At 35.7% G+C, this 18,951-nt stretch overlaps 1 protein-coding gene across 1 annotated transcript in view; it reads left to right on the top strand.

The window, feature by feature from the left end:
- SLC26A7 (solute carrier family 26 member 7) overlaps window positions 1-18,951 on the top strand; it is a 186,297-nt gene that overhangs the window by 32,192 nt on the left and 135,154 nt on the right. The window contains exons 2-3 of the mRNA XM_022584546.2: window positions 7,887-7,997; window positions 13,765-13,937. Coding sequence (XP_022440254.2) covers window positions 7,887-7,997; window positions 13,765-13,937 — 284 coding nt within the window. The remainder of the gene's footprint in view (window positions 1-7,886; window positions 7,998-13,764; window positions 13,938-18,951) is intronic.

The following is an 18,951-nucleotide window of genomic DNA, read 5'->3' as shown; positions in this document are numbered from 1 at the left end:
ATTAGGTAAATTATCTCTGTTTCATTAGGTTTTTTTCCAGGATTTTTTCTTATTTTTTCATGTGAAACATATTCTTCTGTCTTCTTAATTTGTTTAACTTTCTCTCACTCTATGAAATGATGTGAAACACTTACCTATCCTGATCTTGAAGGCATCCCTATGCAGTCTGCATGTTCCCAGTGTCCTTGTGTATGAGCATCCCTATGTAGTCTGCACGTGCCTGTGTCTTTGGTGGGAGAACTGTATCTGAAGTGATAGTGAGCTCCTATTCCTCTGTGCTGGCAGCCACCACCTTAGTGGGTGGTCTGGAGTTGGAGGGGCCTGAGCCAGAGCCAGGTGCATGTCAGGCTTCTACTATGCTCAGTGGTCATCACAGTCCAATTGGGTTTGGGGCCTGAGGGGCTGGAGCAGTAACAAAGTTGGGTTTCTCGAGTGTGATGGCAGTCTCCACCTTGGTTTGAGGTGGAGGTGGGAGGTAGCTATGGCCTGAGGGCTTGGGGCTGAACTTCCATGCTGATTTTACTTTTTCCCCAGTGTGTGCACCTTGGTTAGAGGCTGGGTCAGGGTCAGAGAGGTTGGTGCCACACCACTGAGCTGCCCCCTCCCAAATGTGAACAGGAATGCATAGGAAGCTCTTCAATGATAGTGGACTCTTCCCTGGATCTAGCTTAGCTCCCTTGTGATTGTGCACAGGGATGCGCTCTGGTGGGATAATGCTATGATTTATCATGTAGTCTGACTTATTAGGATAAAAATCTTATCTTTGGTTTTAAAATAAATATCTCCTCTTCTACTATAGCCAAATGCAGAAATTCACCTGTGAGCACAACATTTAGAATTGAAAATCATTGTTTGGTTTCTCTTTGGCAACTTCCAAAACATGAATCCAGTGCTTTAACATGATTTTGAGAAATGAACATTTTCAGAATTGACCAAAGCTTCCCATTTTTGTAGAAGATAGGGGGAAGCTATCAGTGGTTTTTGGAGAGTGGCATTTCCTCAGTCATTGTTCACAAATAAAGTTGGTTAGATCATCTAGCAGGGGGTCCCTTTTTCTAATTTACACAAGGCTACTGAATGATCTAGCAGCAGGTGGGGTTAGATGTGGGCTGGCTGCAGAGGCCAAGAACCTGTAAGAGCTTTGCTTGAGCAGGTCAGCATGGGTTCAGCTTTCTTAGTATTTTTACAACTATTTTCTTTCTTGTGTACTAGAAATTGGAGAAAGTAATGAGACAATTAACTTGTATTACTTCTTGTGGAAGAATTTGCTTCTTGTAGAAACTCAGTTCTACAAAGCCTTGAAAGACTGACCACTGTTCCAAATGTGGTTGGCCCAAATTTACTCACATTTGCCTTTAGACACTCAGTAAGCTCCATTTCCTTAAAGTTATAGAAGCTGAGTACTAAGAATAGTGCCCTTGAGACTCCTGCCAACACAACTTCTAGTGATGGTACCATGTATAATAGAGATTGAATGGGACTTTACCTTTCACTTCTGAGTTTTGAGTAAGCAGTCTTCAGAAGACTATCTTTAACATTTAGCAACTTAATTTCTAGACACTCATTATTTAGGAACTAAATTGCTTAGATGCTATTTGAGATGATTCAAAATACAAATTTTTAATGATATTATATAGATTTAGGGATCATGAATTGGAAGTTCAAAGTTGGAAATATTATTTAATATTTTTTAAGGATAAGTGTTTCAGTCCTGTTCAGAATGTGAGATTGAACACCACAGCATCAAATGACCTCTTACTTTCTGCTCCCTCCAAAAACTAATACTTGTATGTTTGCTAGGGGTTCTGTAACAAAATACCATAAGCTGGGTGACTTAAACAACAGAAATTTATTGCCCCACAGTTCTGGAGGCTAGAATTCTAAAATCGAGGTATGAGCAGAGTTGATATCTTCTGAGAGCTGTGAGGGATAATTTGTTAATGTGCCACTCCCCTAGCTTCTGGTGGTTTGCTGGTAACTTTTGGTGTTCTTGGAATGCAGAATAATTATCCTGATTTCTGCCTTCATCTTTGTATGGCATTCTTCCTGTGTGCTTATGTTTCTTCATATGGCATTCTTTTATCAGTCATATTGGATTATAAACCCACTGTATTCTGGGATGACTGCATCCTACAACCTTGTGAATTCCTACACAATTACATCTGCAATGACCCTATTTCCAAATAAAGTCATATTCTGAGGTGCTAGGAATTAGGATTTCAACATATGAATCAGAGTGGGGAACAGTTCAACCCCTAAGAAAGCCCAAAGGTGTTTCATGAAAAGGATTGACATTCTGGGAGCAGTGAATTCTACTGGAATAGTTGTTTCATTGAGTTGTGGTAACTGTAGTTTTCTGGGTAGTATTTGAAGCTCCATAACTAAATGCTACAGTCTATGAAATACTGCTGTTCTTGTATTCATGCTTGAGGGGAATAAACCAGTGCCTCTGAGTCTTAGCTGCCTGGGCTCTCAATAAAGAAGTGGGGTCACTAAGCCAAGAAAATATAAAGTCCCCAATAGAGCAGCTCTCTGTATGTAATTCCAGCACCAATTAACAACTTCAGATACACTATTCAATTTCTAGACATGATCCTTTGCAGTTCCAGGTTTCTTTAATTTTCTAAATAATTGCTATCATACAAATCCAAATAAAACTGGTCTGAAGCTGAAATAAAAATATGTATCTTAAAATATAAAATATCATCTCTGTGATAAACAGTTCTCATTCTCACTAGCAGTGATTGGTCACTTTCTAGCAATCTCAGCCAAGAGATTGTGGTAAGTGCAGAGGCAGAGTGAGCTAACTACCTGCTTTTGTGTTCTTCCTTGGCAGGGGTCAGGCACTCTGTCTAGGGAAGCCATTTTCACTGTAGCCTGGGTTGGAGGAGCAAGTGTTGCCAGTGGTAAATGTCCAACTTCACACTCAGGGTCCCTCAAAAGTTGGGGAGTGTTCATAAGCCCTGAAACTGCTGATAATATTGACATGGGAATATGGAGTTTCTTCTACTTTAATAACCGCTATCACACCTATAAAACATGTTTTCTTAAAAATTGCATCTTTCAAAGTCTTCTAGTGATCATTCTTTAATGGATATATCAGACTTGCATTACCAATACATGATTTTTGATTTTTAAAAATAATCAGCTATCTAAAGATCTCATTATGGGTTTTCTCCTTCAATCAATCAATCAATCAATCTCTCTCTCTCTCCGTTTCTCCTCTCATTCCTCCTCTGTCCCCTTTTGGCACCCTTTGGCCTAATACCCAATTTTTTTATTTTTAATAAATTTATTGATTTATTTTTGGCTGTGTTGGGTTTTCATTTCTGTGTGAGGGCCCTCTCCAGTTGTGGTGAGCGGGGAACACTCTTCATCGCTGTGCGCGGGCCCCTCACCGTTGCGGCCTCTCCTGTTGCAGAGCACAGGCTCCAGACACGCAGGCTCAGTAGCCGTGGCTCACGGGCTTAGTTGCTCCGCGGCATATGGGATCTTCCCAGACCAGGGCTCGAACCCGTGTCCCCTGCATTGGCAGGCAGATTCCCAACCACTGCACCACCAGGGAAGCCCCCCATTTTGTTTTTATTCTTCTATACTTTTGTTTGTTGTGCTGCTTTTGCTCTTATCTAAGTGAGATTAAACAATACAAATATCTATCGGTATTTGCAGGAATTTTCCCCCAAAGTAATAGAGAGTTCTAATTCTGCTCTGATTGAATTGAACGCCCTGTTTTATTAAACATGGAGAAAAGTGTAGATAATTCTACTAATTTGTAAGTGGCTCTAACTAGTTAGTATTTTCATTATTTTTGGAGGATTTAACATATTTTAGTTTGTATGAAAATATGTATGTTGGTTACAGTATGAACCAGAATAATAAATGAATCAGAGAAAGAAAACTTTATGCAGTTTCCTCTCCTTTTTCGAGGTGGGTATGGGAGGGTGGTTTGGGTTTTTTAGTTTTTATCTATGGAAGGGGTACTTGAAATTTAAAGCATTGTATTTCTGAATTAGTTCATTCCTTTATTTTGGCCATTGTTCATTGTCATATTAGCAGAGAAGTAGATTCTCATTGAGAGTGTACAACATTTGCTTAATGTGAAAGCTCAGTATCAGTGTCATTTGAAATTAAGGAAGTGTCTACATGATTTCTGGTCTTTGAGATCGTTCTTGTAAAATCTACTGAGGTGATATTTTGCATTTATAGGTCAAGAGATCTTTTAAAGATTGCAGTTAGAAATGTTTTCCATGATTATTCCTATTTTAATTTGATAGGAATATGAGATCCAAAGAAATTCTGATTTTGAACTAATTTTTTATAAATTTCACTTGGGATGAATAGAGAGAGAGATGAGTTTTGTAATAAAGCAAACAAAAAGTACCTATTCACAAGGCAAGAGGAGAGAATCCAGCTGCTTCTAGTTTTTTTGTTTTTTTTTTTTACATCTTTATTGGAGTATAATTGCTTTACAATGGTGTGTTAGTTTCTGCTTTATAACAAAGTGAATACATATACATATGTTCCCATATCTCTTCCCTCTTGAGTCTTCCTCCCTCCCACCCTCCCTATCCCACCCCTCTAGGTTGTCACAAACCACCAAGCTGATTTCCCTGTGCTATGTGGCTGCTTCCCACTAGCTATCCATTTCACGTTTGGTAGTGTATATATGTCCATGCCACTCTCTCGCTTTGTCACAGCTTCCCCTTCCCCTTCCCCATATCCTCACGTCCATTCTTTAGTAGGTCTGTGTCTATATATGTGTGTTAGCATACAGTATTTGTCTTTCTCTTTCTGACTTACTTCACTCTGTATGACAGACTCTAGGTCCATCCACCTCATTACAAATAGCTCAATTTCATTTCTTTTTATGGCTGAGTAATATTCCATTGTATATATGTGTCACATCTTCTTTATCCGTTCATCCGATGATGGACACTTAGGTTGTTTCCATCTCCTAGCTATTGTAAATAGAGCTGCAATGAACATTTTGGTACATGACTCTTTTTGAATTATGGTTTTCTTAGGGTATATGCCCAGTAGTGGGATTGCTGGGTCATTTGGTAGTTCTATTTGTAGTTTTTTAAGGAACCTCCATACTGTTCTCCATAGTGGCTGTACCAATTCACATTCCCACCAGCAGTGCAAGAGTGTTCCCTTTTCTCCACACCCTCTCCAGCATTTATTGTTTCTAGATTTTTTGATGATGGCCATTCTGACTGCTTCTAGTTTTGTATTTACGTTTGCTGTTGCAGGTGGAGTAGAAATGTAGCCAAATAGGGTACTTCTGGCAAACTTGATTCTGTTGGTATTTACCACATCTCTCAGAATTTAGTGTCCATGCAATTCAGCCAAGGTGCTTTTGTTAAATATGCCACATACATATTTCCCTTCCCCCCCCATCACTGATTTAGTAGATCTGGGTGATCTGAAATGTGGGCAACATTTTTTCTTACTTGGAAGCACTCTGTATTTCTGTCTCTTGATAGGTAATTTTTATCAAGTAACTCATTCTGAAAATGGATGAGAAAAAGTTGCTTTTTAGCTTTCCATATGACTGATTTAATGCACACAATGTTCTTACACAGTTGCTTACACTATAATAAATGCCAGGAGGTGTTTGTTATTGGGGTGGGGGAAAGTTTAGCTTTACAATGCTAACCCAGCTTGGAGACCTGCACTTTCACACGACCTTTCTCAACAGCAAGATTGCTGCCTCTCATCCTGCCTGTGTGAAATTCTAGAGCAGCCTCTGCCACTAATTCTTCTATAACAACTTTTTATTTGTCTTCACCAGACTTTTAGGAATACATTGTCAGCAAACAAGCAACCCAAGCAGGTTTTTAACACTGAAGAAGGGACTGGTTATTGGTAGATCTTTCATACATTTTAATTGTAACTGAAATATCTTGTACTTCTTGAAACAAAATATTTGATGTAAAACTAGAGTTTATTTATTTTAAAGAGATTAAACTTAACTTTAAAATAGTAAAAGTTAAACAGTAAACAGTACTGATATGGGAACCAGATTGCCAGGCTCCATAGTGTGAATAATTAACTGGCCTAATGTTCAGGTAATCTAGGTTCTAATGCCAGCTCCTTCCTCAAATCTTTTTGTAGCTTGTCAAGTCCATTATGCTCAATCAAATGGCTATTATTAAACCGTGTAAACTTGAATGGATTATCAGAACCTAGCTGAACTGATCTTGGAGAGGCAGCAGTGAGCAGTGGCTTAATTCCCTGCCCAGGAATTGAACCTGGGTAGCCTGGATGAAAACCAGGAACTTTAGCCACCAGACCATCAAAGGCTAGAGGCTAGAAGTTATTTTTCCTTGGTTCTCGCCCCCAGTTAAAAATGTATTTCTCATGGAGGCAAAAACTGTAAAAACAGGTACAAAGTTTATTATTAGGGACATAGCACAACAATTGGGATAGAACACAAAGAAATTGTTTAGTTAAGATAGAAGTGAGGCAGAGACGCACACCCAGAGAGAAAGGGTGTGGGCATCCTCCCTAATGAGGAAAGCGGTAAAGAGGTGGTTAAGTCACTTATATAGGGCAGTTCTTCAGGGTCTTTGTTTACCTTTGGCCAATTATCTGGTTTCTTCTTCCACACCTGACCTGCCATAGGACGCTTCCCAATATGCATGCCCAACTTTTTTCCAAAATGGATTTCAGCCCAGGAGTGGCCTTACAGTCACATATTATGGGGTGGTGCCCCCTCCTTTTTGAGCCTTTCTGCGCATGTGCAGTGTCTCCCTTGCCCCAAGGATGGGAAATGCATGACCTCTTGATCTTTACTCAGACAGGGTTTAGCCCCTCTCTGTTCCTGCCATGACTGTTATCTTAGAGTGTCCTCAGGAGACAAAGCCTAGCTATTTAACCTGTTCTGTTATTATTTCTATTTCAAAGTGCAAACAGGAGGCTGGTTGTAAATATCTAACCTGGAGCCCACCTATCTCCTGTCTCAGGAAATATAAACAGGAGGCTATTTGTAAGTGTCCAGCCTGAAACCCATCTTTTTCTCTCCCCAAGGAATGTAAATAGGCAGGCAAGTTGTAAATCTCTATCCTGGAGCCCATCTATCTCCTGTCTCAGAACTAGCTGTTTAATGCCAAGGATCAGCGGCAAACAAGATCACTTTAATCAATTTATACTCATGCACACTTTGGTCACGTTTAAATGGCTAGTGGTAATTTAGACATGTCTAGGAAAATTTTCTATGTGCCTGTGACAAACAAACTGTGCAGGCAGTAGTATCTAAGGAGAACAAAAATTAACAGTTTTAAGGTACACCTTACTTATTCTTTGAATAAGCAAAGTTGAGTTTTTTTCACTCTAAGAAATTGTACCTGAACACAGGCTGGGGTCCAGTTATGAGACATTCATGGATTCACACACTGACCCAACACTGGGATACACAATCTTAGGCCAGCCGGCTAGTCAGCCAACCAGGCACCTTTGAATGTGTGCATCCTTTTTGCCCCAGCCTTAATTACCTTTCATGTCAGGCTTCTTATTTGTCAGTGGTATTGCTACTAGTTCTGCCTATCTCACAGATGCTATTGTGTGAATAGAATGAACATGTGCAAATGATTCTCACTTTTACCAGGAAGACACTCTGAGCTAATGTCTTCTTGTAGCCATCTCTGTAATCAAGTAAAAAGTAGTAGGTCAAAAAGAATGGTTTTAGAATTGAAATGTAAATATGAGCTAATGAGTGAATTTTCTGTTATTTAGGACAATGATGCTAGTCTTTCACTGAGCAAGTAGAATAATTAAATCATAATTCCTTTCATTATTAAATAAACCAATATCCATTCTACTTTGTAATGGACTGTATCTTGGGGTTATAAGATGGTCCTGTTTACCCTGGTTCTTCTTCACAGGGTTGGCCTTTGCTGTTCTCTCATCTGTGCACCCCGTGTTTGGTTTGTATGGGTCTCTGTTTCCTGCCATCATTTATGCCATATTTGGAATGGGACGTCATGTTGCCACAGGTAATAATTTCTGTCTATGCTTATGCTTCTCATATTACTAATGAAGGGACTCAGAAGTGATCATTTGTTACGGATTACATTTCCAATGTAATTCTTACTTTACTACTGAAAATATTAGGGCAAATATTATCAGCAAATAATATCAGCAAATATTAGGGCAAAACATTTAACTTTTTGTGCCTCAACACATACTGTGATTTATTGCTATATTACTATGTAACCAAGGTTATTGTTAAAGATTCTGTTCATTTTTAAGTTGTAAAAAGACTGTAAGAGAAGGATAAATATTCTGAATTTACAATGAAATGAAAATAAGCACTCTGAGGAAAAGACTATAAAATTTAGTTACTCAAATATTGAAAACTATTTTCCATGTAATTAATATTTAGATTAAACAATCTTTTAAGTTTCTTCCAAGCTAGGTTCTACAATGCCCTCTAATTAGTATATCTCTTACATTGCCTAGCATTTCATTACCAAATAAAATGTGAACAAGTAATCTGATAATAGACCAGCCTGGTTAAAAACAAAGGCTTGGAAGTTAGATAGACCTGGGTGTGTGTCACATTTGGTGTTTGCTATCTGCATGAGCTTGGGCAAAGTTTTAAAGGTCTATTTGCTGCTTTCTTGATAGTAAAATGTCAAAAAAAATCATGATTATATTGATAACATAATTAATGTACAAGTGTCTAATTTATTACTTGCTACCTAAAAATTAATAAAAGCTGTTATCTTTAAAAAATGATACCTTAATCTTAAATATTATGGTAATAATAATAAAAGTACTCAAGAGGAAATATCCATAGAGGCATTTTATCCATTTTGTTTATGCAAGATATCAGTCTGTAAGCAAGTAATACCATTTTGTGTCTATTTCTTCAGTGGTCAGTTTGTGTTATGGAAGAAAACTTTATTTCCTACAAGAAAAATTTATTATCCCATAGTTTTAGAGATCAGAAGTTTGAAATGAGGCCCACAGGGCTAAAACTGAGATGTCAGTAGAGCTGCATTTCTTTCTGGAGGTTCTAGAGAACAATTTGGTTTTCTTAACTTTTCCAGCTTCTAAAGGCTTCCTGAATTCTTGGCTCAAATGCTTCATTTTCAGAGTCAGCAGGGAAATCTCTTTCTGATTATTATCTTTTACTTCCATCCTCCATGTTTAAAGGACCCTTGTGATTACACTGGGTACACCTAGACAATCCAGGATAATCTCCTTATCTGAAGGTCAGTTTATTAGCAACCTTAATTCCATCTGCAACATTAATTACCCTTTGACATGTTACATAAGATATTTACAGGATGTGGATGCATTTGGAAGGCCATAATTCTGCCTACCACATTGATACATGCATTTTCTCATGCAGAAATTAACCTATAAAATAATGTCTTTTTAATGTAAATTTGGCTTCTTATATAATCAACTTTGTCATGGAGGATAGGATCAACAATTATCAGACATTTACAACACTGCTACTTAAAGTATGGTCCACGAACCGGCAGGATCAATTTTATGTGGAATCTTGCTAGAAATGCAAAATCTTGTTCCCACTTCAGATCTATTCAATCAGGATCAGCATTTTCACACAATCTCCAGTTTTTTTTAAAAAAGCATCTATCTACACATGTATATATGTACTTAAATTTGAGAACCTTAGGTGTACTATTTATTAGATGCTTTATTAAGAGCTTTACATGTGCTATTTTATCTTAATACAATTATTTTAAATAGACATCATTATTTGCATATTTAGGTTAAAAATACCTCTTAATTTCATAAAGTTTTCTGTGAGAGCACAGATTAAGTTGTAGGTGCATGGATTACAAGCCAGGTGTGGTCAAATCTGAAGCCCAAGCTTTTCCTCTTTACAACCAGCTGCTCAAGAATGCAGTTTCCTTTTGTGTTGATGTAAAGAGAGAAAAGCACAATAATAAATTAGAAGTTCTTGAAGCCTATTATATTCAAAATTTCCTGCTCCCTAATTTCCTAGGAAATTTATTTTCATTCTTCAAAACATTTAAATATGTCATTAGCAAGAGAAAGCAGATTATTTTTAGAGCTGAACTCAAAACATCTCCTCTGTTAAACAAAGGATAAAAGAAAAGGTAAAAAAAAAATTCCCAATAGACCATAATTACTTTAAGAAGTCAAAAATACTTAACTTGATATACCTAAGTATGTATTTACATAAACCACTTTATTTCCTAAGGAATCATAAACATTTTACTGGTGACATGGTTTTGAAATTGCTATTTATATAAAACTTTGGATTTAACAAATATTATTAACAGCTATAGGAATCTCGTAGTCTACTAGGTAAATAATATACATTTCAAAATACATATAATTTACAGGCTTTATTATAGATACTGTATAGCACAATAAATGCTTAAGGCATTTTATTTCTGCATAAGCACTTCTCCAAAAGACAGAGCCAGCTGGATCTCCTCATTTCTCTTTTTATCCCAACAGATTTAGAATTCTTTAGAATCAGTAAAGAAGAAATGATCCTTTTTCCTCATGGTATTATATTTCTATATATACACATTACCACTTGTATAAGGCTCTGTATTTAACAAATTTAATAATATTAAATATAATATATATATCAGGAGAAATACACAAACTATTTTTGAACTTCCTATGATCTTAATTATAGAAACCAACCTAAATTTTCTGCAAACATTTAGTATAGAGAACATATTTTTCTTTTAAATAATATTATTGTACTTTATTTTGGTGTATATATATATACATGTGTGTGTGGGAATGCCTACTTCCATTTTACTATTAAGAGATTGATGTTGCTTTCATAAAGAAAAATCACATTATCTGGGATTTTCCCTTCAACTCAGGTAATCAGAATGCAATAATGAATTACTAAATGCAATAATAAATAATGCTTGAGGTATCTTTAAAAGCAAATAATTCAAAAGCTAGAATATAAAGACACCAAATGTGCTGTATTTTTAACAGCAAAATTTTCTTATTTTAATTTAAAATACATATATATTTTAAAAAGGAATAAATCATTGATTGCTTCTTGTGACTTGCAAAGAACATATCTTAGACTAAAAAGGAAAAGAACAGAAACTTGGGTATCAGTCCAGTGGAAACAAAATTGTTGAAGATAACCCATATGTGACAATTTGTAGGATATAATTATCTTCTAAATTAGAGAAAAAAATTTTAAAGAGAAAAATATGTTCATTAATTTAGAGAAAAGATTAGGGAGACAATAGAATTCTCTGTAGAAGAAAAGAAAATAAGCAAACAATTATTTACCAAATGTGGTAGGAATTGTGACAGATGTTTTTATATATGAAATATCACTTAATCTCTACCCAGATTTTGTAGCTAGATATTTTATCATCATCTTACAAATAAGCAAGCTGAGAGAGGTTAGGTACCTTGACCAGGAATTTGAACTTAGCCCTGTCCAATTCTGAGGCCCCAATTCACCTCCTATTAGGTCTTGCCACCCACTCTTAAGCTACTAGATGGGTTTAGTGGTATTTAAGGGTACCACTAGTAGGTTTAAAGCCTAACCAGAATGAAACATTGAGAAATTGAAGGAAAGAGCAGAGGAGTAATAGGGAGGAGATAAAGACAAAGCAAGACCAATAAGATAGAGAAGGTAAAATGTCATTCACAACATCATCATATAGTCACCAGCAGCCTCAACATCCTTGATTGTTCTCAACTATCTCAGAAACAGCAAAGTGTCATCCTTTGAAAAGAGGCAATACTCCCATAACCATGTTGACACAGTAAGTAACCCCATAGCCATTTCTGGCAATGACTCTCTCTAGAGAAGTTCTTGGGATGTGACTCACACACAGGTGAGACTCACTTTTCTTTTCTCAACAAAACATTTTTGATGGCTGTTCTCTCTTACCATTCAATTCCTTCTTATCTTCTTTCAAATCTTAGGAAAGCTAGGCCTACTCAAAAATTAATTCTAGATCATTTTTGTTCTCAGTTCTCTAGTCATTTGTTCAGTGGCTTTTGTACAAATCATTTTGCTCTATGTTCTAGATTTAAAGGCCAAAATACACACTTCTTTACTTTCAGGAATATAAGACTTTGAGAAATTCTGTTGTAGCATACCTTGAAAAAATAAGGCAAGGGCAGATCCTATGGCAAATATTCCTTATTTGGCATTGCCAATCCTTGATGTCAGAATCTTGGCTCTAATCATTATATATATTTGGTCCTTGATGTGTTCTTAATTTAGTACTTTATGATGAGAACAGTGATCATGACAGTTGATATTTATTGATGATTTATTGAGAATGACTTAGCTCCCTAAGAGGAATTTATGCAATTTGCTCTATGTATTTATATACCATCAATTCAACAGAACAGTGAACATCGAATAACAGACTATAACAGAGCATTCTGGTTTTAATCTTATTAAAAATTACTTTTTTTAGGTGTCAGCTACATGCAATATATTGAGATATGTGGTATAGTACATTATTTCATTTAAGTCTCATCACAACCCCATTGGGTGAGGAATGCTTTCTGTCTTTAGATAAAGATATTGAGATGGCGGTACTGAGATTTAAGGTGAGGTTTATTGGAGGCTACAATCACCATACTATTCTGAATCACAGCACATACTGCCTCACTTATCCTTTAAAACCAAAGGATTTTCTGTGTCAGCTTTCCATTGAGACTTTGTTTCTGTCTGACTTGGCTCTCTTGCCCTATGAGGCTGCATACCATTTGTTGAGATGTCTATATCTTGTGACAGGCCCTTTTTCACACAGTGTCATTTATGACCTGGGGCAAAGTAAGGTCTTTAGGTAAAGGGTTGGGGGAATGTTTTTACCATGCTGCAATTTGTTTTTTTAATCCAAAATTGCTGAACCCTCTCTTTGGGAAATGGCATTTCCCTGCTGGTGTGGCTACATTCTCAGACATGCTGTGCCAAGATAAGAGCATCAGAACTCTTGGCAGGAAGAGGGGAACACACTGAAAATGGTCCTGCATTTTTGTGAGGCCAGGACAATTCCTGGGATATACCTTTGAAACTTATCTAGTTACAGTAGACAGAAATGGTATGTTTCATCATTTTATGGGCCACAGCATGCTGTTATACTATAATAAAGGTGTATTCTGTTATGAGAGCACAGGGAATAGAAATATTTAACCTGGACTGGGGAATCTGGGATGGATCTATGTTGAATATGGAATTTGATCCAGACCAGGAAAGACAAGGATGTTTTCATAAGTAGATTGGAGGAGCAAGAATTTCAGTCAATGAGCCCCAGATTCAGCAAAGAGTCATATTTTCCACTGAGCCTATTGAGGTCTTCATATTTATCATCTCATTTATATTCTCCTCAAACTCTAAAACATAGGCATTATTACCTGCATTTTATGGATGAGGTGATTTAGACTCAAAGTAATGTGCTCTAAATCGTGATAGTGATAAATGGAGGAGCTGGATTCAAATCCACACCATGATCTTAATCCCTGTTTTGAGGACATTCTCTATGTAGGTCTGCAGAGAGGTAGGAAAATGTATGGCCTAGGAGGGAATAGCAAGTAGATGGCATGGCTGTATGTGGAAGAAATTTGTATGTAAAAAGGTGAGTTTCTGTTTATTCCATGGAGTAAGGGTGGAATAGTGGGGGTGCAGAGGAGAGTGCTTCTAATAGATCTGTTTTGGTTTTACAACATGGATTCAACTTTAATGGTGGAATCCAATAATGTTTATTGAGTCTGTTACTAACAGAAGATCCCCCCCACCCGCTTTAGGCACCTTTGCCTTGACATCCTTAATATCAGCTAATGCAGTGGAACGGCTTGTCCCTCTGAACAGTCAGAACCTTACCACACAGAGTAACACAAGTGTGCTGGGCTTATCTGACTTTGAGATGCAAAGGATTGGTGTTGCTGCAGCTGTTTCCTTCTTGGGAGGTGTGATTCAGGTAAGTATACTGAAACTTGGGAATAAAGAAAGGGAGACAGTAGCAAAGAAAAGGCAATTGGTGTTTTATTTATTAAAGTCATCTTTTCTTGTCAATTGAATTTTTCTTCCAGTTTTATTGAGATAATTGACATACAGCACTATATAAGCTTAAGGTGTACAGCATAATGATTTGACATACATACATCATGGAATTTAAGTTTAATGAACATCCATCATCTCATATAGATACAAAATTAAAGAAATAGAAAAAAAAGTATTTTTTCTTATACTGAGAACACTTAGGATTTACCCTCTTAACAACTTCCATGTATAACATACAGCAGTATTAATTACATTTATCACATTGTATTTATCTTATAGTTACATAATATAGTGATTCGATATTGCTATATATTTCAAAATAATCACCATAATAAGTCTAGTTAAGATCTGTCACCATACAAAGATATTACATAATTATTGACTATATTCCCCACACTGTGTATTTCATAACTGTGACTCATTTGTTTTGCAACTGGAAGTTTGTACTTCTATTTTCTTTCAACTATTTCTTTCCTTTCCCCACCCACCTCCCTCTGGCAACCATCTATTTGTTCTCTCTATATTTCTACTTCTGTTTTGTTATGTTTATTTATTGTTTTGTTTTTTAGATTCCATATATAAATCATACAGTATTTGTCTTTCCTTGTCTGACTTATTTTACTGAGCATAATACCCTCTAGGTCCATCCATGTTGTCGCAAATGGCAAGATTTCATTATTTATATGGTTGAGTAATATTCCATTGTATACATAGACCACATCTTCTTTATTCATTCTTCTACTGATGGGCATTTAGGTTGCTTCCATATCTTGGCTATTATAAATAATGCTGCAATAAACATAGGGGTGCATATATCTTTTCTAATTAGTGTTTTCATTTTCTTTGAATAAATACCCAGGAGTAGAAGTGCTGGATAATATTGTATTTCTATTTGTAATTTTTTGAGGACTCTCCCTAATGTATTCCATAGTGGCTGCACTTATTTACATTCCCACAAATAGTGCACCAGGGTTCCCTTTTCTCTACATCCTCACCAGCACTGGTTATTTGTTGTCTTTTTGATAATAACCATTCTGACAGGTGTGAGGTGATATTTCATTGTGGTTTTGATTTGCATTTCCCTTATGATTAATGATGTTGAGCATCTTTTCACGTGCCTTTTGACCAAATGTATGTCTTCTTTGGAAAAAATGTCTGTTCAGATCCTCTCCCATTTTTTAGTTGGGTTGTATTTTTTTTGATGTTGAGTTCTAGGAGTTTTTAATATTTTTTTGGATATTAAACCATTATCAGATATACTGTTTGCAATATCTTCTCCCATTCAGTAGGTGACCTTTTTGTTTTGTTCATAGATTCCTTCGCTGTACAAAACTTTTTAGTTTGATGAATCCCACTTGTTTGTTTTTGCTTTTGTTTCCCTTGTCTGAGGAAACATATCCAATAAAAGTATTACTAAGGCCAATGTCAAAGAGCATACTACCTGAATTTTGTTTTAATTAAAAAAAAAAACAGAACCAAAGAACATAATGCCTGTTTCTAGAGTTTTATGGTTTCAGGTCTTACATTTAAGTCTTTAATCTATTTTGAGTTAATTTTTGTGCATAGTGTGAGAGAGTAGTCCAGTTTGATTCTTTTGCTTGTAGCTGTCCAGTTTTCCCAACCACAATTATTGAAGAGGCTGTCTTTTCCCCATTGTATATTCCTGCTTCCTTTGTTGTAGGTTAATTAGCCATATAAGTGTGGGTTCATTTCTGGGTTCTCTATTCTGTTCCATTAATCTATGTGTCTGTTTTTGTGCCAGCAACATACTGTTTTGATTACTGTAGCTTCGTAGTATAGTTTGAAATTGGGAGTGTGATACCTCCAACTTTGTTCTTTTTTCTCAAGATTGCTTTGGCTATTAGAGGCCTTTTGTGGTTCCATATAAATTTTAGGATCATTTGCTCTAGTTCTGTGAAAAATGCATGCCATTGGGATTTTGATACAGATTGCAATGAATTTGAAAGCATTATTTCCTCTGCAAGTTTTTGGGGTAGTTTGAGAAGGATAAATGTTAACTCTTCTCTAAATGTTTGCTAGAATTCACCTGTGAAGCTGTTTGGTCCTGGACTTTTGTTTGTTGGTAGTTTGTTTGTTTGTTTTAATGGATTCAATTTCATTACTGGTATTTGATCTATTTGTATTTTCTATTTCTTCTTGGTACAATCTCGGGAAAGTGTACATTTCTACGAATTTGTCCATTTCTTCTTGGTTGTCCATTTTATTGGCATATAGTTTTTCTTAGTAATCTTTTATGATCCTTTATCTTTTCAAAGAACAAGCTTTTGGTTTCATTGACCTTTTTATTTATTTATTTATTTATTTTTAGTCTCCATTTAATTTATACCCTCTCTGATCTTTATAATGTTTTTCCTTCTGATGACTTTGTGTTTTGTTTGTTCTTCTTTTTCTGGTTCCTTTAGGTATCAGGTTAGGTTGTTTATTTGAGATTTTTCTTGTTTCCAGAGGTAAGCTTGTATCACTCTAAAGTCCCCCTTAGCACTGCCTTTTCTGCTTCCCATAGAATTTTGCATCCTTGTCTTTTCATTTCCATTAATCTTCTGATTTTTTTTATTTCAATTTTGATTTTTTCCTATTTGATTTAAAAATTTTGTTTAGTAGCATACTGTTTAGCTTCCATGAGTTTGTGTTTTTGCAGTTTTTTTTCTTGTAATTAATTTCTAGTCTCAAAGTGTTGTGGTCGGAAATGATGCTTAAAATGATTTCTGTTTTCTTAAATTTACAGAAACTTGCTTTGTGGTCTAGCACGGGATCTATCCTGAATATAGTTCAATGTACACTTGAAAAGAATGTATATTCATCAGCTTTTGGATAGAATGTTCTATATATGACTAGTAAGTCCATTTGGTATAATGCATCATTTAAGGCCACTCTTTGATTTTCTGTCTGGATGATCTATTCATTGATTTAAATGGGATGTTAAAGTCTCCCACTATTATTGTGTTATTGTCAATTTCTTTCTTTATGTCTGTTAATATTGGCTCTATGTATTTAGTTGTTCCTATGTTGAGTACATATATATTTACAATTGTTATATCTTTGTGGATTGATCCTTTTATCATTATGTAATGTTCTTTTTTGTCTCTTATTACAGTCTTTGTTTTAAAGTCTATTTTGTCTCATATAAATACTGATACCTCATCTTTCTTTTCATTATCATTTTCATGGAATAACTTTTCCCAGCACCTCACTTTCAGTTTGCAGGTGTCTTTATTTCTGAAGTGAGTCTTTTGTAGACAGCATATATATGGGTCTTGTTTTTTTTATCCATTCAGTGACTCTATGTGGAGTGGATTTTTGATTGGAGCATTCAGTCCATTAACTTTCAAAGTAATTATTAATATTTATCTACTTAGTGCCATTTTGTTAATTGTTTTCTGATCATTTTGTGGTTGTTTTTTGCTCCTTTATTCTTCTTTTGTTCTCTTCCTTTGTGATCTGATAACTATCATTAGTGTTATCTTTGGATTCCTTTCTCTTCTATTGAGTGTGTATCTATTATAGGTTTTTGGTTTTTGGTTACTATGAGGTTTATGTATAGAAATCTCTCTATGTATATGTGATTATTTGGGGTTGTTCATTTCTTAAGTTCAAATGCATTCTAACAGTCCTGCCTCTCCCACCCCACATTTAATGTTTCATATTTTACAACTTTTAAAAAATATCCCTTAACTACTTATGGTGGTTTAGATGATTTTACTACTTTGGTCTTTAAACCTCCCAACTAGATTTATATGTGGTTGATTTACTACCTTCATTATGTATTTTCCTTTACCAATGAGATTTTTTTCTGTCTCAATTTTTATATATCTAGTTGTCTTTTTCACTTGGGGAAGTCCCTTTAACATTTCTTGTAAAGCTATTTTGGTGGTGTTTAACTCTTTCAGTTTTTGCCTGTCTTTAAAACTTTTCATCTCTTCATCAAATCTGAATGACAGTCTTGCCGGGTAGAGTATTCTTGGTTGTAGGGTTTTCTCCTTCATCACTTTAATTTATCATGCCACTCCCTGTGGTTTGTATAGTTTCTTCCAAAAAGTCAGCTGATAGCCTTATGGGAAGTCTCTTTTACGTAACTAGTTTCCTTTCCCTTGCTTATTTTAATATTTTCTCTTTATGTTTAATTTTTGACATTGTTATTTTAATGTGCCTTTGTGTGAACCTATTTTGGTTCATCTTGTTTGGAACTCTCTGTGTTTCCTGGACCTGGATGTCTGTTTCCTTTTCCAGGTTAGGGATATTTTCAGCCCTTATTTCTTCAAATAAGTTCTCTGCCCCTTTCTCTCTTCTTCTGGGACCCTTAAAATGTGAATGTTAGTATGCTTGATGTTGTCGCAGAGGTCTCTTTAACTGTCCTCATTTCTTTTTATTCTTTTTTCTGCTCACTTTCAGTGAATCTCACTACTCTGTCATCCAGCTACCGAATCCATTCTTCTAATTACTGTTGATTCCTTCTAGTGTGTTTTTTTTTTATTTCAGTTACTGTATTCTTCATCTCTGTTTGGCTCTTCTTTATATTTTCTAACTCTTTGCTAAAAATCTTCTACCTTCTTACTCTGTTCATCCAATCTTCTCTTGAGTTGTCTGAGAATCTTTATGATCATTACCTTTAAGCTTTATTGGGGAGGTTGCATATCTCCACTTCACTTTGTTGTTTTTTCTATTGTTCTTTCATTTGGAATATATTCCTCTGTTACCTCTATTTGCCTAATTTGTTCTTTTTATTTCTATGTATTTGGTAGGTTGGCTATGTTTCCTGACCTCGGAGAAGTTGCTTTTTGTAGAAGATGTCCTATCTGTCCCAGCAGCACACTACTCTCTGATCACCAGTTCTATATATTGTTAGGTGTGCCCCCTATTGGGCTGTATGCATCCTTCTGTTTTTGCAGGCTGACTACTGTAGGTGGTCTGTC

The sequence above is a fragment of the Delphinapterus leucas genome, chromosome 17 (genome assembly GCF_059928025.1).
Source record: "Delphinapterus leucas isolate spDelLeu-1000000601 "Yukka" chromosome 17, BTC_Dleu_Yukka2, whole genome shotgun sequence".
NCBI classification, from domain to species: Eukaryota; Metazoa; Chordata; class Mammalia; order Artiodactyla; family Monodontidae; genus Delphinapterus; species Delphinapterus leucas.
Note: the sequence above shows the minus strand (reverse complement) of the source record. Positions and strands in the feature narration are given on the sequence as shown.